Here is a 24294-nt window from a genome sequence, read left to right on the forward strand (position 1 = left end):
TAATGTTAATAAATTAAAACAGAAATCACAACCAATTTTAATGGATATTAAATACCTTTGATGTAGAATATTAAAATAAAATCAAAAAGTAACTTTTATGAGATCTAAAATACTTTTGACGTGAAAAATACTAAGCGTTTCTATTAGTTTTTCCAACCGAAACACGTGGTAGTTCTACTAAAAAGCGTATAGAAGAAAAAGTTTCGGGAAAATCGGTATAAAAAGGAATGAAAATAACAGTACTACTATCCCACATTCTTAAACAGAGATTTTCAGGCCGAATAATTTCACCAACACTGAAAAAAATGATTTCAAAAGAAAACAAGGTTGCCGTTTCTATTATTTCTTCCAACACTGTACATAACACATAAAGATACATATCTGGACTATTGATATCCATCACAATTACTTTGATAGTAACTTTGCAAAAATAAATATTGACTTTGGAAAAATGTATCACTGAAAACGGCGAGAAATAAACATGAACACTGTGAATTATAATCGAAGTTTGACTACCTGTAATTCGGCGCGGGCGCTATTTTGAAAGGTGGGACTGATGAGGTTAGTTTCTCGGAAGTATCTCCTAACAATGTGCATCAACAGTTTGTTCTTAAAATGATTTTTTTTTTTTACTATTGGCCGCCTAATTTTGCGAAATCTACCTATGTGCAACGTTCCAACTAAGCCACATAGAGACAATTCCAAAAAAAATGTACTAAGACAGCAGCGATGGAGGGATAGGATGTGGGAAAAAAAACAAAAGGCGCGGCGGTGTTAAACAAAGACTGAGGTCGGAAATTGACCGTCTCAGCAAAGTCTTGAACAATCAAGAGAACCCGCCAGCATGGAACGATTCTGTTTCCATACAAGAAAAGCGCTTGTTTCGTGAAGCAGAACTAGTGCAATTAATAAATAAAAAACAAAACCCCTCCTGCACCTACCGCCAGATTAAAAATATATACACACCAGTAAATCCCCCCATTCCAACAGCTATCTCAGAATATAAGAGACAATAACCCGCGGACTGTGAAGGTTCATCCTACAACGTTTGCTTCACGAATTCACGGCCTGTGCGAGGAATTGTAAATTCAATTGCGAGTGAATAATAATAGCCAGGAGATCACTGTGTTGATCGACTAGAAAAACATAAAATTTAAAAATATAAAATAAAAAAATAAAAATAATGGGCCATGCGGTGCTTTCAACATGACGTCACAGTGCATGAAAAATTGAAAATGTAAAAAAAAAATTCCAAAGCCGCATACGAATGACACGATCACGGAAATTGGTTATCCAATGGTTATCCAATGTATCGCCGCAGAAGTACTGAGAATGGTGGCCGCACATTTACAATGCGACTGCCGAACTTTCCAAATCAAGTTGAGTTTGATAATCAGTGGGTGGTATCATACTCACCACTACTTTCAAAAACTTAGAACACTCATATCAATGTTGAGCTTTGCAGTTCTGTTAAATCAATTAAGCATATTTGTAAATATGTAAACAAAGGCAGTGATTTGGCCAAATTTGAAGTACAAAACATAAATAAAAATGACGAAATAGCACGATACCAAATGGGCAGATACATTAGCAGCAACGAAGCTATTCTCAGCTTTCCCATCCACGAAAGAGATCCTCCTGTCCAACATCTGGCAATACATCTTGAAAACGGTCAACGAGTATACTTCACTGAAGAAAATGTTCTCCAAAGAGCGTTCGAAGCTCCGAAAACGACTCTAACTGAATTTCCAATTTTAGGCCAATTCGCGAAGACATTTTCACCACGTTATTTCATATGGAACAAATCCAGTAAAAAATGGCAGCCACGCAAACAAGGAAAACCACATCCTTCCATTACAGGCATATTCAAAGCTAAGACATTGATCACGCAATACGGAAGACTTTGTCAAATAGTTGGTGCAAACGATCTAGGCCTTGGAATAACAAGGTGTATGCGGCATTCGCACTAACCGAGCCTAGTTCAGGCTCTGACGCTGGTTCGATCAAATGTCGGGCTAATAAACTAACCAATATTAATTTCACGACAATAACTCAGAAAATAACGACATTATTAAGGAATGTCACTGTTCGTGACCTTGCTGCTTGTATGAGAGCTGTTTGATATAGTGGTTAGATCCGGCTGAATCCGAGATATACAAACTGTGCAGTATATACAAGCCCACATGCAAAATTTCAGCTCTGTAGCTCTTACAGTCTAGGAGGAGTTTGCGTTGATCCAGACAGACGGACGGACAGACGGACATAGCTATATGAACTTGTCTTGTCGTGCTGATCGAAAATATATATACGTTATTTGTCCGGAAATGCTTCCTTCTATGCCTTCACACTGCTGACCAAAATAAATATACCTTTTTTGCAAGGGTAGAAAAAAAGAGAGTGTGTCTATGAACTCTGTGTGCTGTATATAAATCATTGCAAGATGAAGAGTTGGATGTAAATTAAGGAGAATTACCAATTGCATTCTCTCCGCCTCTCATACATGGTACGACCTGAAGCATACATGCCGCTAAAAACAGTCTTAGCCTTAAATTTGAGTTCCACATGACTTCTTTTAAACTATGCGTTTATATAGGTGCAGAATAATTTTAAAAGTGCCTTTTCTTCAACTGTGGATGGTGAATAAAGGTCCTGCCTGAAATCAGTGAATACTTGGTTCTACCGCTACTAGTGCCACGGAATATACAAAGACGATTATATAGCAATCTGGTAGAAGATGTACATACAGAACGAATTCTTTATGCTCTTCAGGCGTTGCTGCTAGCGCTGTTTGAGTATGGTTAAGTGGTCCTTGACAAAATCTGTTTTATTGAATTTGCAGGGGCGTAAGTGAGTGTGGCAAAGCTTTTTATCAAGTAAACATGTCGAATTTGGTGTCTCTAGCTAGGAAAGTTTTTGAAAAAATCGGTTTTAAATTTGCGGAGGCGGAAATGGGCGTGGAACAAACTCGATCACCAAACGTAAAATTGCAGATGAACAAATAGAGTTCCGCTTTCGCATTATATTATTAATATTTGTGTCCTATTTATTGTTGCGATTTGAATCTATAACAGGTTGAAGAGTGTTGTAGGCGATTTATCATATATATCTTAATTTAATGGATTGATTTGGCCTCCCCAGGAATCTACAATCAAAATTTTTTAAGTGCTGCGTTTTGACTTTGTCATTAAGGCTAAAAACACAATATTTGACTTCTGCAAAAATACCTGAACATGGCATGCAGAATCACAAAAACAGAAAACAAAAAAAAAAAAAACAAAAATTGCATTAGCGCTGATAATTAAAAACAATTGGAGGTGGGCATGGGCTGTGTTTTTGTCGGGTATCCGTGGGTATGTGCTAGAAAATCTTATTTCAGGTTATTAAAAACAATTGGAGGTGGGCATGGGCTGTGTTTTTGTCGGGTATCCGTGGGTATGTGCTGGAAAATCTTATTTCAGGTTGGGTGCGGGGTTATGGGTTAAGTCGCTCAACCAGAAAATTTTGTACTATTACTTATATGGTAGTATAAACAATATGGTTTTGTCACTTATTAATTGCTCGTTGCTTTATTTATTTGATCTGATCACTTTGGATTTTGCATTTCCAACTGCCTCTCTGCTCGCAGACAGAGTAGTTAGAGAGTTAGATATTCAACAATACAGAGAGCATCTTCGCTTGAAAGGCAGAGTGAAACACGCTTTATAAAATCAAAGAGTGAGGAATCTATATCAATAGTTATAATCGTGCTTAAACAGTGTTTGCAATACAACTGTTTCTTATGCTTTGGACACTGGGCCTACTACACTTAGTAAATATTTAATTTAATTTAATTTAAAAATTTTATTTTAATTTCTACTATTACTATAAAATTTGGCCAATGCTCCGCCCACCTCTAGAAACAAAGAATAATGGATTTTCCATTATTATACATGTAATGGATTTATTTTCATATGAACAAATAGAAAGTTTTAACATTAGATCAGTTTACAGAAACAAATAGTATTTAAGGAAGCTCTGGCTGGGGTACAATTCTTAGTCTCCAGAGTCCCGTCTACAGAAAATTTATTTGATCTGAAGACCCTTTACACCTAAAGGGTAAAAAATATCATTCAGGTTGAATATGAGCTGGTGTAACTAAAGGATTGGCAGGAATAAAATTATCTGGGATGAAAAAGGGAAAGGAAAGGGTATGAGGAGAATCCAAGAGAACTGCATCGACTGCAAGCGAAGCCCGCTTGGCTAAGATCCGTTGGCTTTTAGACTGGGAAAGGGAGAGGTCTCCCTCGAGGAGAAGCGTTAGTGGGATTACGGGATGGGGGTGGTGAGGGGAAACTATAAAATGCAAAGCGGGTTAACTAAGAGTAACACATCAGATTTTATTCATAATTAATTAATTTCTAAACATTTGTAATAAAAGCAAGCAAAGCGTAGTCCGGCATCAAACATGAACACGTGTTCATGTTTTGAATGGAATTTTTCGCAAGTCCCGTTAGATTTCCAGAAAAATCCGGTTTTCCATCAAGGCTGTTATACAATTTGTGTACATTTTGGCAGAATATTGTGTGATTGATATTTTGATTTTTAGGCTACGGCCACATCCACTGTGTACAGGGTTTGGAATTTTTTTTTTTTATCGGCGCGCAAAAACTTTGAATAAGTATATTTCGTGAATAGGTGGCTATAGGTGGCCAACTATAACTTCATATAATTATTGAAACTATGCATAAATTATTAAATTAAGAAATATTACAGGGACGGACAGGGAAAGTAGTTATAAGCCCCTTTGAAATTTTTTTTTTAGTAAAATCTGTCTCAAAAAATGTCGTCTTTTATAACAATGCTAATGTATGCAAAACATTCTTAAAATTGGTGAGTACTACAGTGTTGGAAGAAATAATAGAAACGGCAACCTTGTTTTCTTTTGAAAACACTTTTTTAGCACTATATGCCTTTAACCCAAATGATTCCAATCTTGTCCGGATAATTCTACTCATCTAGCTTGTTTTTGAGCTTTTACGATGAAAGGAATGGGTTTTTTTCCCTTTTCGCAAGATAACCTGGTCAAATTTTGATGTTGTGGTACGTTTTCGACCTCGATTTTCTTGTTTATATTTATAATGAATAGATGAAAACACTTTTTTTTTGTTAGCAATTCATTAATTCTGCGATTTCTGCCATTGAACGACCAGAGTTTTTAAGTTTTTTTATGATTTCCTTTTCTTCCTCTGAGGAGTGCGTGCCACGACCCATACTGCATATAATGTTAATAAATTAAAACAGAAATCACAACCAATTTTAATGGATATTAAATACCTTTGATGTAGAATATTAAAATAAAATCAAAAAGTAACTTTTATGAGATCTAAAATACTTTTGACGTGAAAAATACTAAGCGTTTCTATTAGTTTTTCCAACCGAAACACGTGGTAGTTCTACTAAAAAGCGTATAGAAGAAAAAGTTTCGGGAAAATCGGTATAAAAAGGAATGAAAATAACAGTACTACTATCCCACATTCTTAAACAGAGATTTTCAGGCCGAATAATTTCACCAACACTGAAAAAAATGATTTCAAAAGAAAACAAGGTTGCCGTTTCTATTATTTCTTCCAACACTGTACATAACACATAAAGATACATATCTGGACTATTGATATCCATCACAATTACTTTGATAGTAACTTTGCAAAAATAAATATTGACTTTGGAAAAATGTATCACTGAAAACGGCGAGAAATAAACATGAACACTGTGAATTATAATCGAAGTTTGACTACCTGTAATTCGGCGCGGGCGCTATTTTGAAAGGTGGGACTGATGAGGTTAGTTTCTCGGAAGTATCTCCTAACAATGTGCATCAACAGTTTGTTCTTAAAATGATTTTTTTTTTTTTACTATTGGCCGCCTAATTTTGCGAAATCTACCTATGTGCAACGTTCCAACTAAGCCACATAGAGACAATTCCAAAAAAAATGTACTAAGACAGCAGCGATGGAGGGATAGGATGTGGGAAAAAAAACAAAAGGCGCGGCGGTGTTAAACAAAGACTGAGGTCGGAAATTGACCGTCTCAGCAAAGTCTTGAACAATCAAGAGAACCCGCCAGCATGGAACGATTCTGTTTCCATACAAGAAAAGCGCTTGTTTCGTGAAGCAGAACTAGTGCAATTAATAAATAAAAAACAAAACCCCTCCTGCACCTACCGCCAGATTAAAAATATATACACACCAGTAAATCCCCCCATTCCAACAGCTATCTCAGAATATAAGAGACAATAACCCGCGGACTGTGAAGGTTCATCCTACAACGTTTGCTTCACGAATTCACGGCCTGTGCGAGGAATTGTAAATTCAATTGCGAGTGAATAATAATAGCCAGGAGATCACTGTGTTGATCGACTAGAAAAACATAAAATTTAAAAATATAAAATAAAAAAATAAAAATAATGGGCCATGCGGTGCTTTCAACATGACGTCACAGTGCATGAAAAATTGAAAATGTAAAAAAAAAATTCCAAAGCCGCATACGAATGACACGATCACGGAAATTGGTTATCCAATGGTTATCCAATGTATCGCCGCAGAAGTACTGAGAATGGTGGCCGCACATTTACAATGCGACTGCCGAACTTTCCAAATCAAGTTGAGTTTGATAATCAGTGGGTGGTATCATACTCACCACTACTTTCAAAAACTTAGAACACTCATATCAATGTTGAGCTTTGCAGTTCTGTTAAATCAATTAAGCATATTTGTAAATATGTAAACAAAGGCAGTGATTTGGCCAAATTTGAAGTACAAAACATAAATAAAAATGACGAAATAGCACGATACCAAATGGGCAGATACATTAGCAGCAACGAAGCTATTCTCAGCTTTCCCATCCACGAAAGAGATCCTCCTGTCCAACATCTGGCAATACATCTTGAAAACGGTCAACGAGTATACTTCACTGAAGAAAATGTTCTCCAAAGAGCGTTCGAAGCTCCGAAAACGACTCTAACTGAATTTCCAATTTTAGGCCAATTCGCGAAGACATTTTCACCACGTTATTTCATATGGAACAAATCCAGTAAAAAATGGCAGCCACGCAAACAAGGAAAACCACATCCTTCCATTACAGGCATATTCAAAGCTAAGACATTGATCACGCAATACGGAAGACTTTGTCAAATAGTTGGTGCAAACGATCTAGGCCTTGGAATAACAAGGTGTATGCGGCATTCGCACTAACCGAGCCTAGTTCAGGCTCTGACGCTGGTTCGATCAAATGTCGGGCTAATAAACTAACCAATATTAATTTCACGACAATAACTCAGAAAATAACGACATTATTAAGGAATGTCACTGTTCGTGACCTTGCTGCTTGTATGAGAGCTGTTTGATATAGTGGTTAGATCCGGCTGAATCCGAGATATACAAACTGTGCAGTATATACAAGCCCACATGCAAAATTTCAGCTCTGTAGCTCTTACAGTCTAGGAGGAGTTTGCGTTGATCCAGACAGATGGACGGACAGACGGACATAGCTATATGAACTTGTCTTGTCGTGCTGATCGAGAATATATATACGTTATTTCTCCGGAAATGCTTCCTTCTATGCCTTCACACTGCTGACCAAAATAAATATACCTTTTTTGCAAGGGTAGAAAAAAGAGAGTGTGTCTATGAACTCTGTGTGCTGTATATAAATCATTGCAAGATGAAGAGTTGGATGTAAATTAAGGAGAATTACCAATTGCATTCTCTCCGCCTCTCATACATGGTACGACCTGAAGCATACATGCCGCTAAAAACAGTCTTAGCCTTAAATTTGAGTTCCACATGACTTCTTTTAAACTATGCGTTTATATAGGTGCAGAATAATTTTAAAAGTGCCTTTTCTTCAACTGTGGATGGTGAATAAAGGTCCTGCCTGAAATCAGTGAATACTTGGTTCTACCGCTACTAGTGCCACGGAATATACAAAGACGATTATATAGCAATCTGGTAGAAGATGTACATACAGAACGAATTCTTTATGCTCTTCAGGCGTTGCTGCTAGCGCTGTTTGAGTATGGTTAAGTGGTCCTTGACAAAATCTGTTTTATTGAATTTGCAGGGGCGTAAGTGAGTGTGGCAAAGCTTTTTATCAAGTAAACATGTCGAATTTGGTGTCTCTAGCTAGGAAAGTTTTTGAAAAAATCGGTTTTAAATTTGCGGAGGCGGAAATGGGCGTGGAACAAACTCGATCACCAAACGTAAAATTGCAGATGAACAAATAGAATTCCGCTTTCGCATTATATTATTAATATTTGTGTCCTATTTATTGTTGCGATTTGAATCTATAACAGGTTGAAGAGTGTTGTAGGCGATTTATCATATATATCTTAATTTAATGGATTGATTTGGCCTCCCCAGGAATCTACAATCAAAATTTTTTAAGTGCTGCGTTTTGACTTTGTCATTAAGGCTAAAAACACAATATTTGACTTCTGCAAAAATACCTGAACATGGCATGCAGAATCACAAAAACAGAAAACAAAAAAAAAAAAAACAAAAATTGCATTAGCGCTGATAATTAAAAACAATTGGAGGTGGGCATGGGCTGTGTTTTTGTCGGGTATCCGTGGGTATGTGCTAGAAAATTTTATTTCAGGTTATTAAAAACAATTGGAGGTGGGCATGGGCTGTGTTTTTGTCGGGTATCCGTGGGTATGTGCTGGAAAATCTTATTTCAGGTTGGGTGCGGGGTTATGGGTTAAGTCGCTCAACCAGAAAATTTTGTACTATTACTTATATGGTAGTATAAACAATATGGTTTTGTCACTTATTAATTGCTCGTTGCTTTATTTATTTGATCTGATCACTTTGGACTTTGCATTTCCAACTGCCTCTCTGCTCGCAGACAGAGTAGTTAGAGAGTTAGATATTCAACAATACAGAGAGCATCTTCGCTTGAAAGGCAGAGTGAAACACGCTTTGTAAAATCAAAGAGTGAGGAATCTATATCAATAGTTATAATCGTGCTTAAACAGTGTTTGCAATACAACTGTTTCTTATGCTTTGGACACTGGGCCTACTACACTTAGTAAATATTTAATTTAATTTAATTTAAAAATTTTATTTTAATTTTTACTATTACTATAAAATTTGGCCAATGCTCCGCCCACCTCTAGAAACAAAGAATAATGGATTTTCCATTATTATACATGTAATGGATTTATTTTCATATGAACAAATAGAAAGTTTTAACATTAGATCAGTTTACAGAAACAAATAGTATTTAAGGAAGCTCTGGCTGGGGTACAATACAGTCTCCAGAGTCCCGTCTACAGAAAATTTATTTGATCTGAAGACCCTTTACACCTAAAGGGTAAAAAATATCATTCAGGTTGAATATGAGCTGGTGTAACTAAAGGATTGGCAGGAATAAAATTATCTGGGATGAAAAAGGGAAAGGAAAGGGTATGAGGAGAATCCAAGAGAACTGCATCGACTGCAAGCGAAGCCCGCTTGGCTAAGATCCGTTGGCTTTTAGACTGGGAAAGGGAGAGGTCTCCCTCGTGAGGAGAAGCGTTAGTGGGATTACGGGATGGGGGCGGTGAGGGGAAACTATAAAATGCAAAGCGGGTTAACTAAGAGTAACACATCAGATTTTATTCATAATTAATTAATTTCTAAACATTTGTAATAAATGGGCCTAAAGGGGTCCCTACCGCACTCTTGCTAAGTGATTTCTCTCTAATTCTATCTCTCCGTTCAAACCCACCCTTGCTCTGCCTACTTATATCCTAATGGTGAAAACATACGATGCAGCCTTGCGCTTTGGCACGCGTCACGATCTCCGTCCCTCTCTTCCACTTTCGATTTCCTTACTCTTTCTTTGGTGTCGGCATGCAGCGTAGCTTCCGCGACGCGTCGACGCTGCAACCACACCTAGACGGTAGCTAGAAAGACGGTAGCTACATGAGCGTAGTTTGACTTAAAGAGTAATGTGATTTGTCACACGGTGTCTTTACTTTGCGCGGACGAAATAGACCGCGATTCGCCCGCGCCGCCTAATCTGTATACGGAACAGCCGGTCATGCCGGTGACGTCTGTCAGTACACTCACGCACGGGCCGCGGAGGGGTGTCCGGTGTAAGCGGGTCTGTATCTGCCATTTCCGGCGGGCACACGGGTACTGGAGTCGCATTAAAAAATGAGGCTGCGTCCGAGACGATCGTCTCTTCCGGGCTGGCTGCACCCAGCGGACCAGTTGAAACTGATAGCTCCTCTAGAGGGCGACGGATAGGACCGGACAATTACTAGGGGTTCGGTGTTCTGTGCCTGGGGCGAGAGTGTGACTACCGATAGAATTACGGCGCGCTCCGGTCGGGTCATACCCAAGGCTAACTGAGCCTCGTCGGATGTTTTTTCCCCAGTCTGTTGAGATTTGCTTGTCGAGGGTCGCTCGTCCAGGGCGTCGATTGCAGCCACTTCCATCCGGGCTTTCGGGTGGGTTGCCATCTTGAGTTGGACCGGGTATTGCGGGTGTAACAGGGCCATGCTCCCTTTCCCACACGGCAATCATCTCCTCGACGATGCGGGCTATGTCGGCTTCACGATCACCGTCGCCTTTTTCTGGCTGTGACATACTGTGAAATATAAAGTGTGTTAAAGCTACCCTGTATTCTGAGTAGGGGACCTATGAGTGCGGTTTACAAAGATGCTATGCGGGCCGTGGGTACGAGGTGTCCCGAGGCCGATGTCTTCAGAAGGACAGAGTTCTTGGAGTTCGTTGTCATCACTATTGAAGGCCTTCAAATCAGTTTTGCGTTGAATCCTTCGTTGGCATTAGACAAAACATGTTGACGAAGCATGACTATGCTTCCGATGCTTGGACGCCAGTCGCTTCGTTTCAGATCGTATTATTTTTCCTGATACTGGGAGGCGTTGATTAGGTTCTCGTGTACCAGCTTGAAAACAGGGACTAGAGGGTTCGTTCCCGGAGACATCTGTTACTTGGTCATAAAGAGCGCCGGGCATACGGGGTTCCCGCCCTAATGTGATGTAAGCCGGACTGAAACCAGTGCACTGGTTCAAAGTTGTTTATTTATAGTTTGCATTGCTTAATCAAGAAACAAAATTTTTTTTTTATTAATAACAGTTCAAATTAAAATATTAAAATTTAATTTGTTGTTTTTTAATAGCTATAACTATTTTAATCCCAAATTCATTTAAATCACATTACGTATACGCTGCGTGGGCTAGTATGGGAGGTCAAGAGGGCGTGGTCAAATCTTTCCAATTTTTTTTTTTTTTTTTAATATGCATCCTAACATGGTTATATGTGCAAAGTTTTAACTCGGTAACTGCATTCCTTATAGTTTATGCCACAAAATCTGGATTTTGGACCACTGTGCAGTGGTATCGTTGACCCTTGAATTGATAGCTAGTGTTATTTCTGGAAGCCATTGATCCCTAGTGTTTTGTCATTCTCCAGGTATTGTGCAATCATGGTCTTGATGGTTCTGTTTGCCCGCTTGGTAGGACTCTGCTGTGGAGAATATGGGGCTGTGTCTTGCAAAAGTTTTTGAAAACCTTGCTAGTGAACTGGGTACCATTATCGCTCACGAGGGTTACCGAATCGGGCCCAGATCCTTTCAAGAAACGCCTTCTTCAAAGCTGCCGAAGTAGCCTTACGGAGTGGTACCATATCGACCCATTTACTATACAAATCCAGAAAAACTAGTAGCATCGTATTACCTTGCTTGGATCGTGGCAAAGCCGTCAAAATCAGTACACACGGTATCGAAAGACTCTGTGACTTGACGGGTGCGCATTTTGCCAGCTGGTTTCATTTGTGTCGGTTTAAACTGCAAGCAGGCGAGGCAGCATCTAACGTAACGGGCCGCGTCTCGGAAGAGGTTGTCGCGATACGGCATCGGCAATCATGTTGCAATTCTAGCGCCCATCTGGCCACACGCCCCGTGGGATTTTCTATCGAGTTTGCACCATGTCGGAGATGTTGGGTACGAACCGACGATACCAAGAAGCGATACCAAGACATCGACGTAACTCCCGGACATTGGTTGTTGGCGGAAGGTTACGGATAGCTGCTACCTTCTCAGGGTCCGTAGGGATACCATTCCCGTTGAAGACATGACCTAGAAATTGGTTTCGTTTTTTGAAGAAACGACATTTGTCTCGGTTGATCCTTAAATTGGCCTCTCGTAGACGTCGAAAGACTTCTAACAGGTGTGAGAGGTGTTCTTCAAGCGTCTTTCCAATCACGATAATATTGTCTAGATAAGCGAAGGCATGTGGTTTTATTTCGGGTCCAATTACGCTATCCAAAGCCCTCTGGAAAGGTGCGGATGTCGAGTGTAAGCCGAAGGGCATGAGTTTCCAATGAAAGAACCGCGTCCAGGCACTGTGAAAGCTGTACACTCTTTACTTTTGACTTCTAGGGGTATTTGCCAATACCCACTCTTTAAATCTAGAGTAGAGATGTATTTCGTGTCCCTCAATTTCTCTAGAATATGGTGTATATGAGGCAAGGGATATGCGTCGTCGCCAGTGTGTCGTCAGTTTTCAGTAGTGCGTCATTGATAATCTGTTGTTGGGCCGGACTACGGGGATAATATCTCTGCTTCTTGGGTCGATCGTGCTTTAAGACAATGACATGTTTGCTATTTGGGTAACACCGTTGAGTCCATCAAATTTAGCGATTTCCGTCTCGAGGACGAAATCAATGTTTTTCCATTGACGAAGACATTGAGTTGGATGCGGTCCTTCTTTGTGAAGAGGGGGTTACTGGACTGGGGTCCTGAGCTAGTCCCTTAGTCTTGCCCACATTGAGACGAAGGTTCGGTCCGTTTCCCGAACGGCGGCAGCACTAGTACGCACCCCTCTCCGTCCGCATTGCCAATAGAATAAGACCCTGGGCTTTGTGCATTCTCATGCCAAATGACCAGCTTCCGCAGATTTGCGGCAGGCAGTGCCGGTAACCACGGGTGCTTCGGAGGAATGGCAAATAGTAGCCCCGTTCAGGTTGGCTCTTGTATGATCAAAAGACTTATTTTGTACGACGTTGTTCTTTTCCCAGCAGTGCACAGGGTCTTCGCTACCCTGCTCTGATCGCTTAGTCTCGAAATTTACCACCAATTTGGTTAAGTCGGGTAGCGTTTGGAAATAATTTCGTCGGGTATAAAGCTTGTACTCTGGTAGAAGATTTTCGTAGATCCTGTCGAGTTCCTGTGATATTGAGTAATGAACCCTCTTCATCATTAATCGGAGATCCACTAGATACTCTTTTTAGGGTTCCTTATGGCATTGCTTTCGAGCACGTATGCTATCCTCTAGTTTCTCAAAATAACGTGGGGGAGGAAGAACTCTAAGAAATCGCTCCATGTCATCTCAGGGTGCCTGTTGGCTTGCCACCAACTATCAGCCCGTCCGGTCAATAAGATGGCTATCATCGGGGGCAAGGACTCTAGACTCAAACGGTACGTGGCGGCTCGAGTGTCTATCTGCTCTATAAAATAGATAGGATCGGTAGATCCGCTAAAGGCAATGCCCCGTTTGGTTATACGTTCAGAAATTGATTCGTAGCTCCCGGTGGCAAGGCCTAACAGAGATTCATGGATTCGATACCGCTCACTAGTGTAGTATATTCATACAAATAATCATTCAATACAATGAGCTCAACTTGTAACACTTTGTTGCAAGTATAAACAATTAACACATACGCATTAAAATATAATTGTGCACTTGAATATGTTTATATATATACATTGATGTATGCACATAAACATATTCACATAAATGTACAGCTAAGCATGATCATATATGTAAAAAAAAAAAAAATGTATGTACGTACATTTGTATATGCATTTCACATAAGCAATGTATGCACAAGCGTTACATGAGCTAGAGCCAGGACAGCGTGTAAACGGACACCAAGCACTTCGAGGCAAGCGCTCCAACAGTATGTATGTATGTACTGACACTCTCCCTCTCTTTTGTAGCTGTCGCATAAGTCGCAGCATAAGAATATAAATGTAAACTTAGCTTAAGCAAACGAATAATTTGGAATAAAGAATCAATCTTAAAACTACAATCAACTGACACTGACGTGTCCACCTTTATTATTTCAAATCTAATGGAACCCGGTCCCTGCTACCTTTTACACAGTAACCTTTTAGAATTTACCTTTTTAATTATCAAACGGTTCAAAAATGCTTAACAAACTGATGTCATATACACAGACTTCAGTAAAGCCTTTGATTCTGTTAATCATACCCTATCACTTTCTAAACTGATCGACATTGGGTTTCCACCCCTGTTTCTTTCATAGGAGAATATTTCACAAATAGAAAACAGGAGGTTCTATTTCCAATTCCATTCCTGTGATATCATCTTGGCCCTCTGCTTTTCACATTATTCATTAACGATCTTCCATCAGTCATTGTTCATTCGCGTGTGGTTATGTATTGTGACGATGTCAAGCTTTGTCTTACTTATAAAGAAAAAGATTCATTTTTTTGGCTACAAGTTGATCTTAAAAACTTTCAATCCTGGTGCCAGTTTAATTTTTAAAATCTTAACACGACCAAATACAAGCAATCACTTTTCATCGTAACTCTCCTCAACTGGTTACTTATTTTCTAACCAATAGTCCTTTGGAACGTCTAAATAAAATAAATGGTTTGGGCGTACTTATGGACCATTAGTTAAATGTTAACACCCATATTTTTACCACGGTCGCAAAGGCCATAAGTGTTCTTGTTTTCATTACAAGATGGTCAAAAGAATTTGATGACCCCTATACAACCTAAGTTCTTTTTACTTCGGTCGTCCGTCCTTAAATCCGTTCAAAAGCAGTTCTTGTTATTTGCTCTTCGTGGCTTAAGTTCGGATCGAAATGTCAATTTGGCTTTGTACTCTAGTAGACTACTTTTGATTAACATCCCTCCCCTAATTATTCGTAGAATTATGATTGGTGTTATTATTATGCACAAGCTCCTAATTGGTGATATTGACTCGCCTGAGTTATTGGCTTAGGTTAATCTGTCGGTACCATGTAGACGGAGTAGACATCCTTTCATACCTTCATCCCTTAGTCGTTGTTCTTCTAACTATGCCATGCATGAACCTTTTAGGGTCCTCTGCTGTTATTACAACCTTTTATTCCCTGTAAAATGCTCAGAAGCTACTTGAAACATCTATACTTTCCTATTTAGTTCATAGATAGCTATAGTATCTATGTCCTGCGCATATTATCGTCAACGCTCGCTAATTAATGAGTAGCGAAGCACACTGGGCAGCTAGTTCCTTTAGATATTTATTATTTTATTGGATTTGTTATTTATTAGAATTTCATTTTGCCAAAAATTTATAATCAATATGATTTTTTTGCTTCTAGTACTGTTTATACTGTCAGGTATTACATCATCTTTGATTTACTACAAACCAGAGAACGGCTTGGCGTGATTGCAAAAAAAAAATTTTACACAAAAATAACCAAAAATTCGTGTCATTCGGCTCAACCGATCAAACATTGCCAACCCTTTTTAGCAATCAAAATTTTAAAGAAGCTAACTTCGCCTGAGCCGAAGTTTTTATACCCTTGCAGTCCGTGGCCATAATAATTTTACATGTTCCAAACTCTTTTTCTGTAACTCAATTCATCAATGCACAGGCAAAACATTCTAAATATCATTTACATGCTTGCAGCGATTGGCATGCATACTCATACAGCAGCGTTGCGCCTGTGTGTGTATGCGTGTGCTCAGCTGCTATGTGGATTTCAAGCAATGACGTAGTAGGTTGGCTGCAGTGCTGTCGATTTATATTGGCTGTAACTTGGGTTCTGTCTATCCGATCTGATTAAAATTTGGGATCTGATGTTTTATATGTATATAAAACTATGATATTACATAAAATGATCCGAACCTGACAATTTTCATACTTTCATACTTTTGACAACTGTACATCATTCGTTCATTTGCTTTTGACTTGCTCTACATACCGTTATTTTTTCATTTTTCTTTTTCTTTGTATTCTTGAATAATCATGCTTTAAAGCTTAGAATGTTTTCTTGTTGTGATTTACCTACAACAACAACAAAATAACTTAGAAAATAAAAGTTGCAAAAAAAAAAAATTCATTCATTCATTCATAAATACTTTTGACCACCCCTGTATGTAGGAGCAAATGGAGAAGATGTGGAGATTGACGTTCTTCCTGATGCAACAGCATTGTCGCAAACAACACACAAGACGCGGACGACAAAAAACATAAAAAAAAAAGATGAATATGCAGAATGCTAGAGCAACTGCTACTATTGAATTGTGGTCTGAAAACTACGTCCATAGAAACTTTGTAGGAGTGACTTTACATTTCTAAAAAGAACAACAACTTCATGATTTAATTTTGGGCTTCAAATCTATGGATTTCCAACGCTTAACGTCTGCAAACATTTTGAGGAAGTTACACACATTGATTGGTGAGTTCAACATTAATACTCTCGAAAAGTACATACATATATTCTTGAAAGGAAACGTTCGATTAAACGATTAGAACGTGCTTTTAATGATTCGTTGAACAAAATTTTTTCGCTATTTTAAAATTTGTCAACGTTTCAACAGTGATTTTGAAGTTATATTTAAAAATTACATACATCAATTGAGAAAATTCAGCTTCTATGTGAGCCACAAGATAGACAAGATGTATTCCTATATTGGCCTTAAAAAAAAAATAATTAATTATGTTAAGGAAATATAAATTCAAATGATAGCTGTGGTTCAGCTGACCCGCCTAATTCCTCACACAAAAAAATTAAGAGCATGAGGGTGGATTTAGTTTCCCTCAGCATTTCGACACAAGCAGATCGACATATGTATGTACATACATGTATGTATGTATGTCGCTTTGTTGAGAGAACCCACATGAAAAAATTGATCGATGCTTTGTTTTTTCTATCTTTCTCTTGCATCAGTTTATCTTCTGTACTCGTTTTTTGATTTGAGGCAAAATTTTGTCAATTTTCATTTTGCGCAGTGTAAAGCAAAATAAGCACACAAGCAAGTGCACACATACAACCCATTTTTTTAGTGCTCTCTTTGTACCGGGCCCTGATTTAACTCAATGTTGAGCCATGTGAGCAATGTTGTTATGTTTTACATGTATGTATGTACTTACATACATATGTTTATACATGCATACGTTTTAATATGTGTGTAGATGTTTGTCATATATATGTATGTATGTACATACATACATATATATATTCATCCATACACATTTATTTTTCTACCTTATTGTTGCGTTGGTAACGCTTTTAGTTGATTTTGAAACTCTAACAGCAAACCATTTAAAACTAGACCTAAAAAGTTAAATTAATAAAGTGATAATTATTTTATATTCGACGACTTTTAAAAAAGACTAAAAAAAGAACTACACTAAGAAAACAAATTGAAAGTTTATTTTAAAAAATTTGTTTACTCCTAAAATTGCCAATTCTATCTTTGCATTTGTACTCGACAACGTACATATGTATGTATTAACAAAAAAACCTATGTATTTTAACGTTTGCTTGAAATGAGACATGAAAATGTACACATTCTTCTAAATATGTACATATGTATGTGTGTATGTATGTACATACATGTATGTTCATACATACATATATACATATAGAAGAACAGAAGCGGCTCTAGAGTTCTGTAAATGCATATGTACATAAATACATGTACATACATACATATGTACATAAATATGTATGTACCTATGTACATATGTACAATACATTCATACATATGTATAAAAACCGCCGATTTTAGAAGTTGTATTGTATGATGTTAAACGTTAGATTTCTATCTTTTTAGATGGTAGATTTCCTTCTGCGACTTTTTATGGTACTCATTAAAAATATCTTGTTAAAATAAAAAACAGAATAGTTACAAAAACAGTGTCAGTGAAATGTAGTGCCACGAGTCTTTTTTTTATTCTTATTATTATTTAAGAAAAAAAAAATTTAACAATGTTAAAAAAAAAAGAATTGGAAGAGTATAGTGTGGAAAAGGTAGAAGTGCGAAGGACTGTAAAAAGATAGAAGTTGTGGGTGCCAATTTAACATGCGGGACTGCCGGGGGATATTGCTTCGCAGTGCCACGAGTGTATGTACACACATATGAATGTACAGTCAGCCACAAAAGAATTCATCTCCATTTTCTTCACAGCAAAAAAAAAATTTACAAAATGTAATCCCTCAAAAGTATTTGTCTCTTTAGTAAAATACTCTTATTTGTTGGAACTTTTATTGGCAAACGATTTTTTTTTCGTGTTTGGGATTATTTAGGGCATTTTGAATCAATTTCGGGGAAAAGTCCGTTTACTTTCTAGAACAAAACTTAAAATACATACATACATACATACATATGTCATTCAAAATACCAAACAGTTCGAAATAAAAATTTTTACCAAAAAATCAAAATTATCATACTACACCTACACAATGAGAGCAAATCGAAGAAATATGTACATATGTATGTAACTATATTAGTGAGCTGTTTGTAAGAAGTGTCTTGACAATTAAAAGATTTATAGAATGAAAGCTTCATTCTTTCTCTGAAATTATTTATTATGAAAAAAATCTGAAGCTTTAATAATTTTTTAATAAAATAAACTTAAATTTAGTTATTTAAATATTTTATTTACCCCATTTATTATTGAGTAGCAAGCAAAAACGAGTATAAATGTATGGGACCCCTAGAAACAATACTTCTGTGACTGTACGTGCATCGAAAGGTAACAAAAAAAAAACCTTTTGCTATGGCCAACTAAACTGGTTTTAGTTGCTTCAATATGCTGGGTTTGATGCACTTACTTACGTTCATATTTATCTACATATGCATAAATATGTATATGTATGCATGTATGCACATCAGCGGTCTGCACCAATACAGTCACAAATGGGGCTCTTGCGTCTGTGTATGTAGCAATACAAAAGAAGTGCGAAACTTTTTTCTTGCTTTACACTGAAAATTACACAGTTAAAAAAATTAGTCTTAAATATTTTAACAAATTATGAAATGCATTATAATTATGTAATAAAGATAATGTAAATATTATAACTTGAAGATATATAACTTGCTTTGAAAGAACTTGATAGTGAATAACGCACTGCACATTGCATTCGAATTTTAAAAAAAAAAAAAAGAAATTAATTTGTAATAAAACATTTTTATACCCTTGCAAAAAGGGAATATTAATTTTGGTGCAACGCATAGAAATAAGCATCTCCGACCATATAAAGCATACACATTTTTGATCAGCACGACGAGACGAGTTGAAATAGCTATGTCCGTCTGTCTGGATCAGCGCGAACTCTTCCGAGACCGTAAGAGCTACAGAGCTGAAATTTTGCATGTAGGCTTGTATATACTATACAGGTTGTATATCAGCCTAATCGGACCACTATATCATTTAGCTCCCATACAAACGTCAAAGTCACGAACAGTAACTTTTTTCAATAACTTCGTTATTTTCTGAGCTGTTGTCGTGAAATACAGTTTTAAACGATTTTGCCAAATTTGATCAAGATCGGGTGACTATTTCATATATGAACGTTCGGGCGAAAACAGTGACTTTTGTCAATGACTTCGTTACTTTCGACGCGATTGCTTTTAAATGAAACTTTCATCAGCTTTATATATCTGTTAATGACTGTACCATATTTCATCAGGATGGGGTGACTATATCATATAGCTCCCATAAGAACGATCGGTCGAAAACAGTGACTTTTGTAAATAACTTCGTTACTTTTAACGCGATTGCTTTCAAATTGCTTTCAATCTGTTAATGACTGTGCCAAATTTGATCAAGATCGGGTGACTATATCATATAGCTCCCATAGGAACGATCGGGCGAAAACAGTGACTTTGATCAATATCTTCGTTATTTCCTATGATTGTAGGCCATTCTTTCGCAAACATTAGCCATTGATAGCTAAGAGGTAAGGAAAGAGTTACCAAAAAAGTTGCAAGGGTATACAAACTTTGACGCGGTCGAAGTTAGCCCCGGCCCTCTGGTTTAGATTTATTTTTATTATCCCCCATTGAATAGGGATTCCGGAGGAGAAGAATAACCCAATCTTCATTCGTTGAATTCAAAATATGAACTGATTTTATTAACAAAAGTATGGAGTTTATATAGGGAATCTTAGGCTCTAGAAGGTAACAATTGTTCTTAAAATATCTTATTCTAATGAGACTCAAACCCAAGATATCAGGGGTTGAAAATTATTATTGTTTTGGCCACGGCGTCGGCCACTTGACATCCTGCCGTTGTGATCTCTTGGGTTAGTTTAGAATTACAAGTGTTTTTCTACAACGTGTGTGGCTGATTGTAATTTTAGTCATATGCTAGATTAGTTGTTTGTGACAAATATACAGTTGTATTATAATTTCTTTAGTGCATCTGATTTGGTGAAGCCGCTTCAGATGAACACGATGTTTATTCTTAAACATTCTGCAAAGGGCCGCCAAATGTGACGTTTTGGACTTTATTTTTATTAAGTTGTCTTAACCAAATTATTATTATTAATATTATTTTTAGTAAGATAACTGTTGTTAAAGAAGTACGACGAGCTACATGAGAGAAGTTAACCCTAGCAAATCAATGTTATCCTTCTTATAGCTGACTTCCTATTATTTTGTATTATTTACCAAATTGGTTTACTAATATCGCCCAATGCCTAACAATTTTTGTTTCGGGATATCTACCCACTCCTGATATGTATTACTGTGCTGACTTCTAGCCTTTTTATATGGTGGAGACTTTAAAGACCAACTACTTTTACCTCTCGGCTTAAATTAATGTGGCTTTTGCTGGTATTTGAATTTTGAATTTGAGTTTGTTACCTGAATTTATTTTGACACTATTTCTTAGATAATCATTATTTAATTTAACCATTGCCATCTGAGTATTCTCATTTTGTACTGGCTCTGGGATATATCCTTTTTCTTCCCCAGATTTTACTTTACCTCCGAACTGAGGTCCTGCCGGGGGCCATAAACTTATTTATTTTACCTCAGCTTTTATCTTACTTCTAAGGTGAGGTCCTGCCGGGGCCCGAAAGGTTATTTCTTGTTTTGTTTCGTTGTTGAGTTTGTTTGGACTTGTGTTGTATTTATTTTCACATTTACCTTTTTTCTTCTCCCAACGCTTTTTAAAACCTGTAACATCTATTGTTGGTGCCACTACAGATTTATTCATTTTTGATTCGGTGCATCCCGAGACGATCCAACCAAATTTAGTATTTTGACCTAGTAGGCCATTTATCTTTCTAACTCCCCCTTTTAAGATTTGTGTATATACGTCTACCCCTATTATCATGTCAACTCTACCAGGTTTATTAAAGGTAGGATCAGCAAGTACGTAGGATTGCCATTTTGACATATCCACATTTGCTATTTTTAACGGAAGAGCTTTCATTAACTTTGGCAAAACAATTGCCTCAACCTTAAGAAGTTTATCCCGTGGATTTGGAGTCTTCACATCTATTTTTACTTTATATTTTGATTTTTTGGCTTTTACTAAGGACACGCCACTTATTTTTGTATATTGTTTAATTTTACGTAACTTTAATATTTGAGCGGCTTCTTCAGATAATATAGTACTCTGACAACCACTATCAACCAAAGCTGTTAATATTTCAAACCCTCCATTTATTTTTTTAACTTGTATTAGGGCTGTGGCCAACAATTTTTGTTGTGCCGTTACACAGGTATTAACGCTCTCCTGATTTTCTTCCAGCCTTTCTATAGGTGTTAGCGCTTTAAAATTATAGCACAGAAGTGCGTTATGCCAGGGGCCTTTGCAGATCGGACAAGTATCATTGAAACCTGCAACCGAAGTTTTTTGTAAAGGTTTTTTCTCTTCCTTTCTCACGGCACTTAGCGAGCAATATCTTTGCTCCAAGAATTCCATGACATCCGATAGCAATTGTATTTGCCTTGTTTTTCTAATCTGACTCTCATACAACTGTAGAGTCTCTCTGTCAAATTTCCGAAGTATGTGTTGAGCGAGTATTACGTCAACTTCATCGGACAAATTTGCTTTGATTTTAATTAAGTGTATTGATTCATTTATTATGTCAATCACTCCGATTATTTTCATACCGCTTGGTTAACAGTTCCCAAGCGGCACTATAATTGTCAGCTGAACCTGACAATAGATGAGCTACCATGCTCCTTGCTTCGCCCTTTAACGCGGATTTTAAATAATTAAACTTAAGAGCAAGACTTAAATCTTCTCTTTTTGCAATTAATTCCGTAAACAATTCTACAAACAGGTCCCATTCTCTAGCCTCTCCAGAAAATGTGGGTACCTGAATTTTTGGCAACACCGGTAATTCGCCTCTCACGGTAACATTCTCACTCTTACAATTTTCTTTATTGTTCAATTTCATTTCTAACACTGATAGCGAATTCCGAACATCGAATTCTAAATCATCCATAATATTCTTAAATCTCGCATTACTTGTCAGTACCTGGCACGCCTGAACTTTCTCCCATAAATAATTGATCTTATTAACATACACTATGCATGTCTCATTGCCTGTTGAATTGTCTAAAGTGTGTAAATCTTTGACTACTCTATCCAAATATTCCTGGAGCTGTTGGACTCTATCCATAAATATCTCCTGGTTAACCGTAGGGTTTTCATTACTGGAGGTCGCATTCCCGCGCGACTCTCCTATGCTATCATCAACTATCTCTGACATGTTTGCCTCCGCTTCAACGCACACCGACTTACTAGTGCCTGGTTTTTCTGACTCCCCTGTGGCTATAATTTTGGCAACTATCGTTAACTCTTCTTCATGTATTTTATTTCTGAAATAATCATGATCTAAATTTGGAGCAGTCTCAACCATTTTTTTGTTATTAGGTATCCATTGATTCCTTATCTCTTTTACTTCCTCTACAACTTTGCTAGTTATGCTTCTAGGATCTAGTGCTTCCAACTGCCTTAACCTGGTATGTAACCCTGCCTGCTTCTCTAACACTTTTGCAGCTTTATTAGTGAACATTTTTGTCTTATAGGATATCGATATAATTTATAATGATAATAATAAAATATGTAAGTTGACGTAAGTACTTATGACTATTTTAATTTATATCTTATCTGATGATCCTGTTCGCTGTTGTCCAGGGCCTATGGGCTCAGGCGGTACCGGTGCCGGATATCGCATCAGATTTCCTTATAATGGCACTGCACGTTCTTCAGTTTCTTCTTTGCAACTATGTATCTTGTTGCTCTGCTGCTGTTGGTAGTTGCCGACTTGCAACTACATACATTGCCAGCCACTTTTTTTTTTCGATATTACCGCACCCGAAATTATTGCAGTTGCTTGACTAGCCAAACTGCCTTTATACACTCGGTCGCACGCACTTTATATTTATTAGGCAATATTTTGCTTTAATTTTATACTCTGTCTCTTACCACTGGTGGGGAAAAACAAGAGTTTTTTATTTTGCTACCTTTAGCTGGTCTAAGCATTTACACTTGCATTAGATCTCAAACTCTTAAGGAGCTGGTTGAACCTCTGAGTCTCTTACCACTGGTGGGGGAAAACTACAGAGTTCTTTCTTATTTTGCTACCTTTAGCTGGTCTTAGCATTTACACTTGCATAAGATCTCAAACTCTTAAGGAGCTGATTCACTCTCTGAGTCTCTTACCACTGGTGGGGGAAAACTACAGAGTTCCTTTTTTCTCGAAGGACCAAAATGAATAGGGATTCCGGAGGAGAAGAATAACCCAATCTTCATTCGTTGAATTCAAAATATGAACTGATTTTATTAACAAAAGTATGGAGTTTATATAGGGAATCTTATTCTCTAGGAGGTAACAATTGTTCTTAAAATATCTTATTCTAATGAGACTCAAACCCAAGATTTCAGGGGTTGAAAATTATTATTGTTTTGGGCACGGCGTCGGCCACTTGACATCCTGCCGTTGTGATCTTTTGGGTTAGTTTAGAATTACAAGTGTTTTTCCACAACGTGTGTGGCTGATTGTAATTTTAGTCATATGCTAGATTAGTTGTTTGTGACAAATATACAGTTGTATTATAATTTCTTTAGTGCATCTGATTTGGTGAAGCCGGTTCAGATGAACACGATGTTTATTCTTAAACACCCATATATTTTCGATTGGGCTTAGGTCCGCACTATTTGATGGCCAATCAAAAACTCCAATTTCCTTATTCTGCAACCATGCTTTAGGTTTTTTGGCAGTATGAGATGATGCTCCATCTTATTGAAAG

The 24294-nt window shown here is 37.4% G+C and overlaps 1 protein-coding gene across 3 annotated transcripts in view; it reads left to right on the forward strand.

Annotated features, from left to right (window-relative positions):
• The first annotated feature begins 16958 nt into the window (after positions 1-16958).
• The window catches only part of LOC137574973 (putative ferric-chelate reductase 1 homolog), a 43053-nt gene continuing 35717 nt past the window's right edge, over positions 16959-24294 (forward strand). Inside the window, exon 1 of one of the 3 annotated variants that reach the window (XM_068287392.1) lies at positions 16959-17122. In XM_068287392.1, the coding sequence (XP_068143493.1) occupies positions 17121-17122 (2 nt within the window). In that variant the 5' untranslated portion in view covers positions 16959-17120. Of the gene's footprint in view, positions 17123-17319; positions 17519-24294 lie in introns of those variants that run through there. The other 2 variants (XM_068287393.1, XM_068287391.1) reach the window with 2 other exon arrangements.

This window comes from Drosophila tropicalis, unplaced genomic scaffold, assembly GCF_018151085.1.
Source record: "Drosophila tropicalis isolate 14030-0801.00 unplaced genomic scaffold, ASM1815108v1 contig_527, whole genome shotgun sequence".
Taxonomy (NCBI): domain Eukaryota; kingdom Metazoa; phylum Arthropoda; class Insecta; order Diptera; family Drosophilidae; genus Drosophila; species Drosophila tropicalis.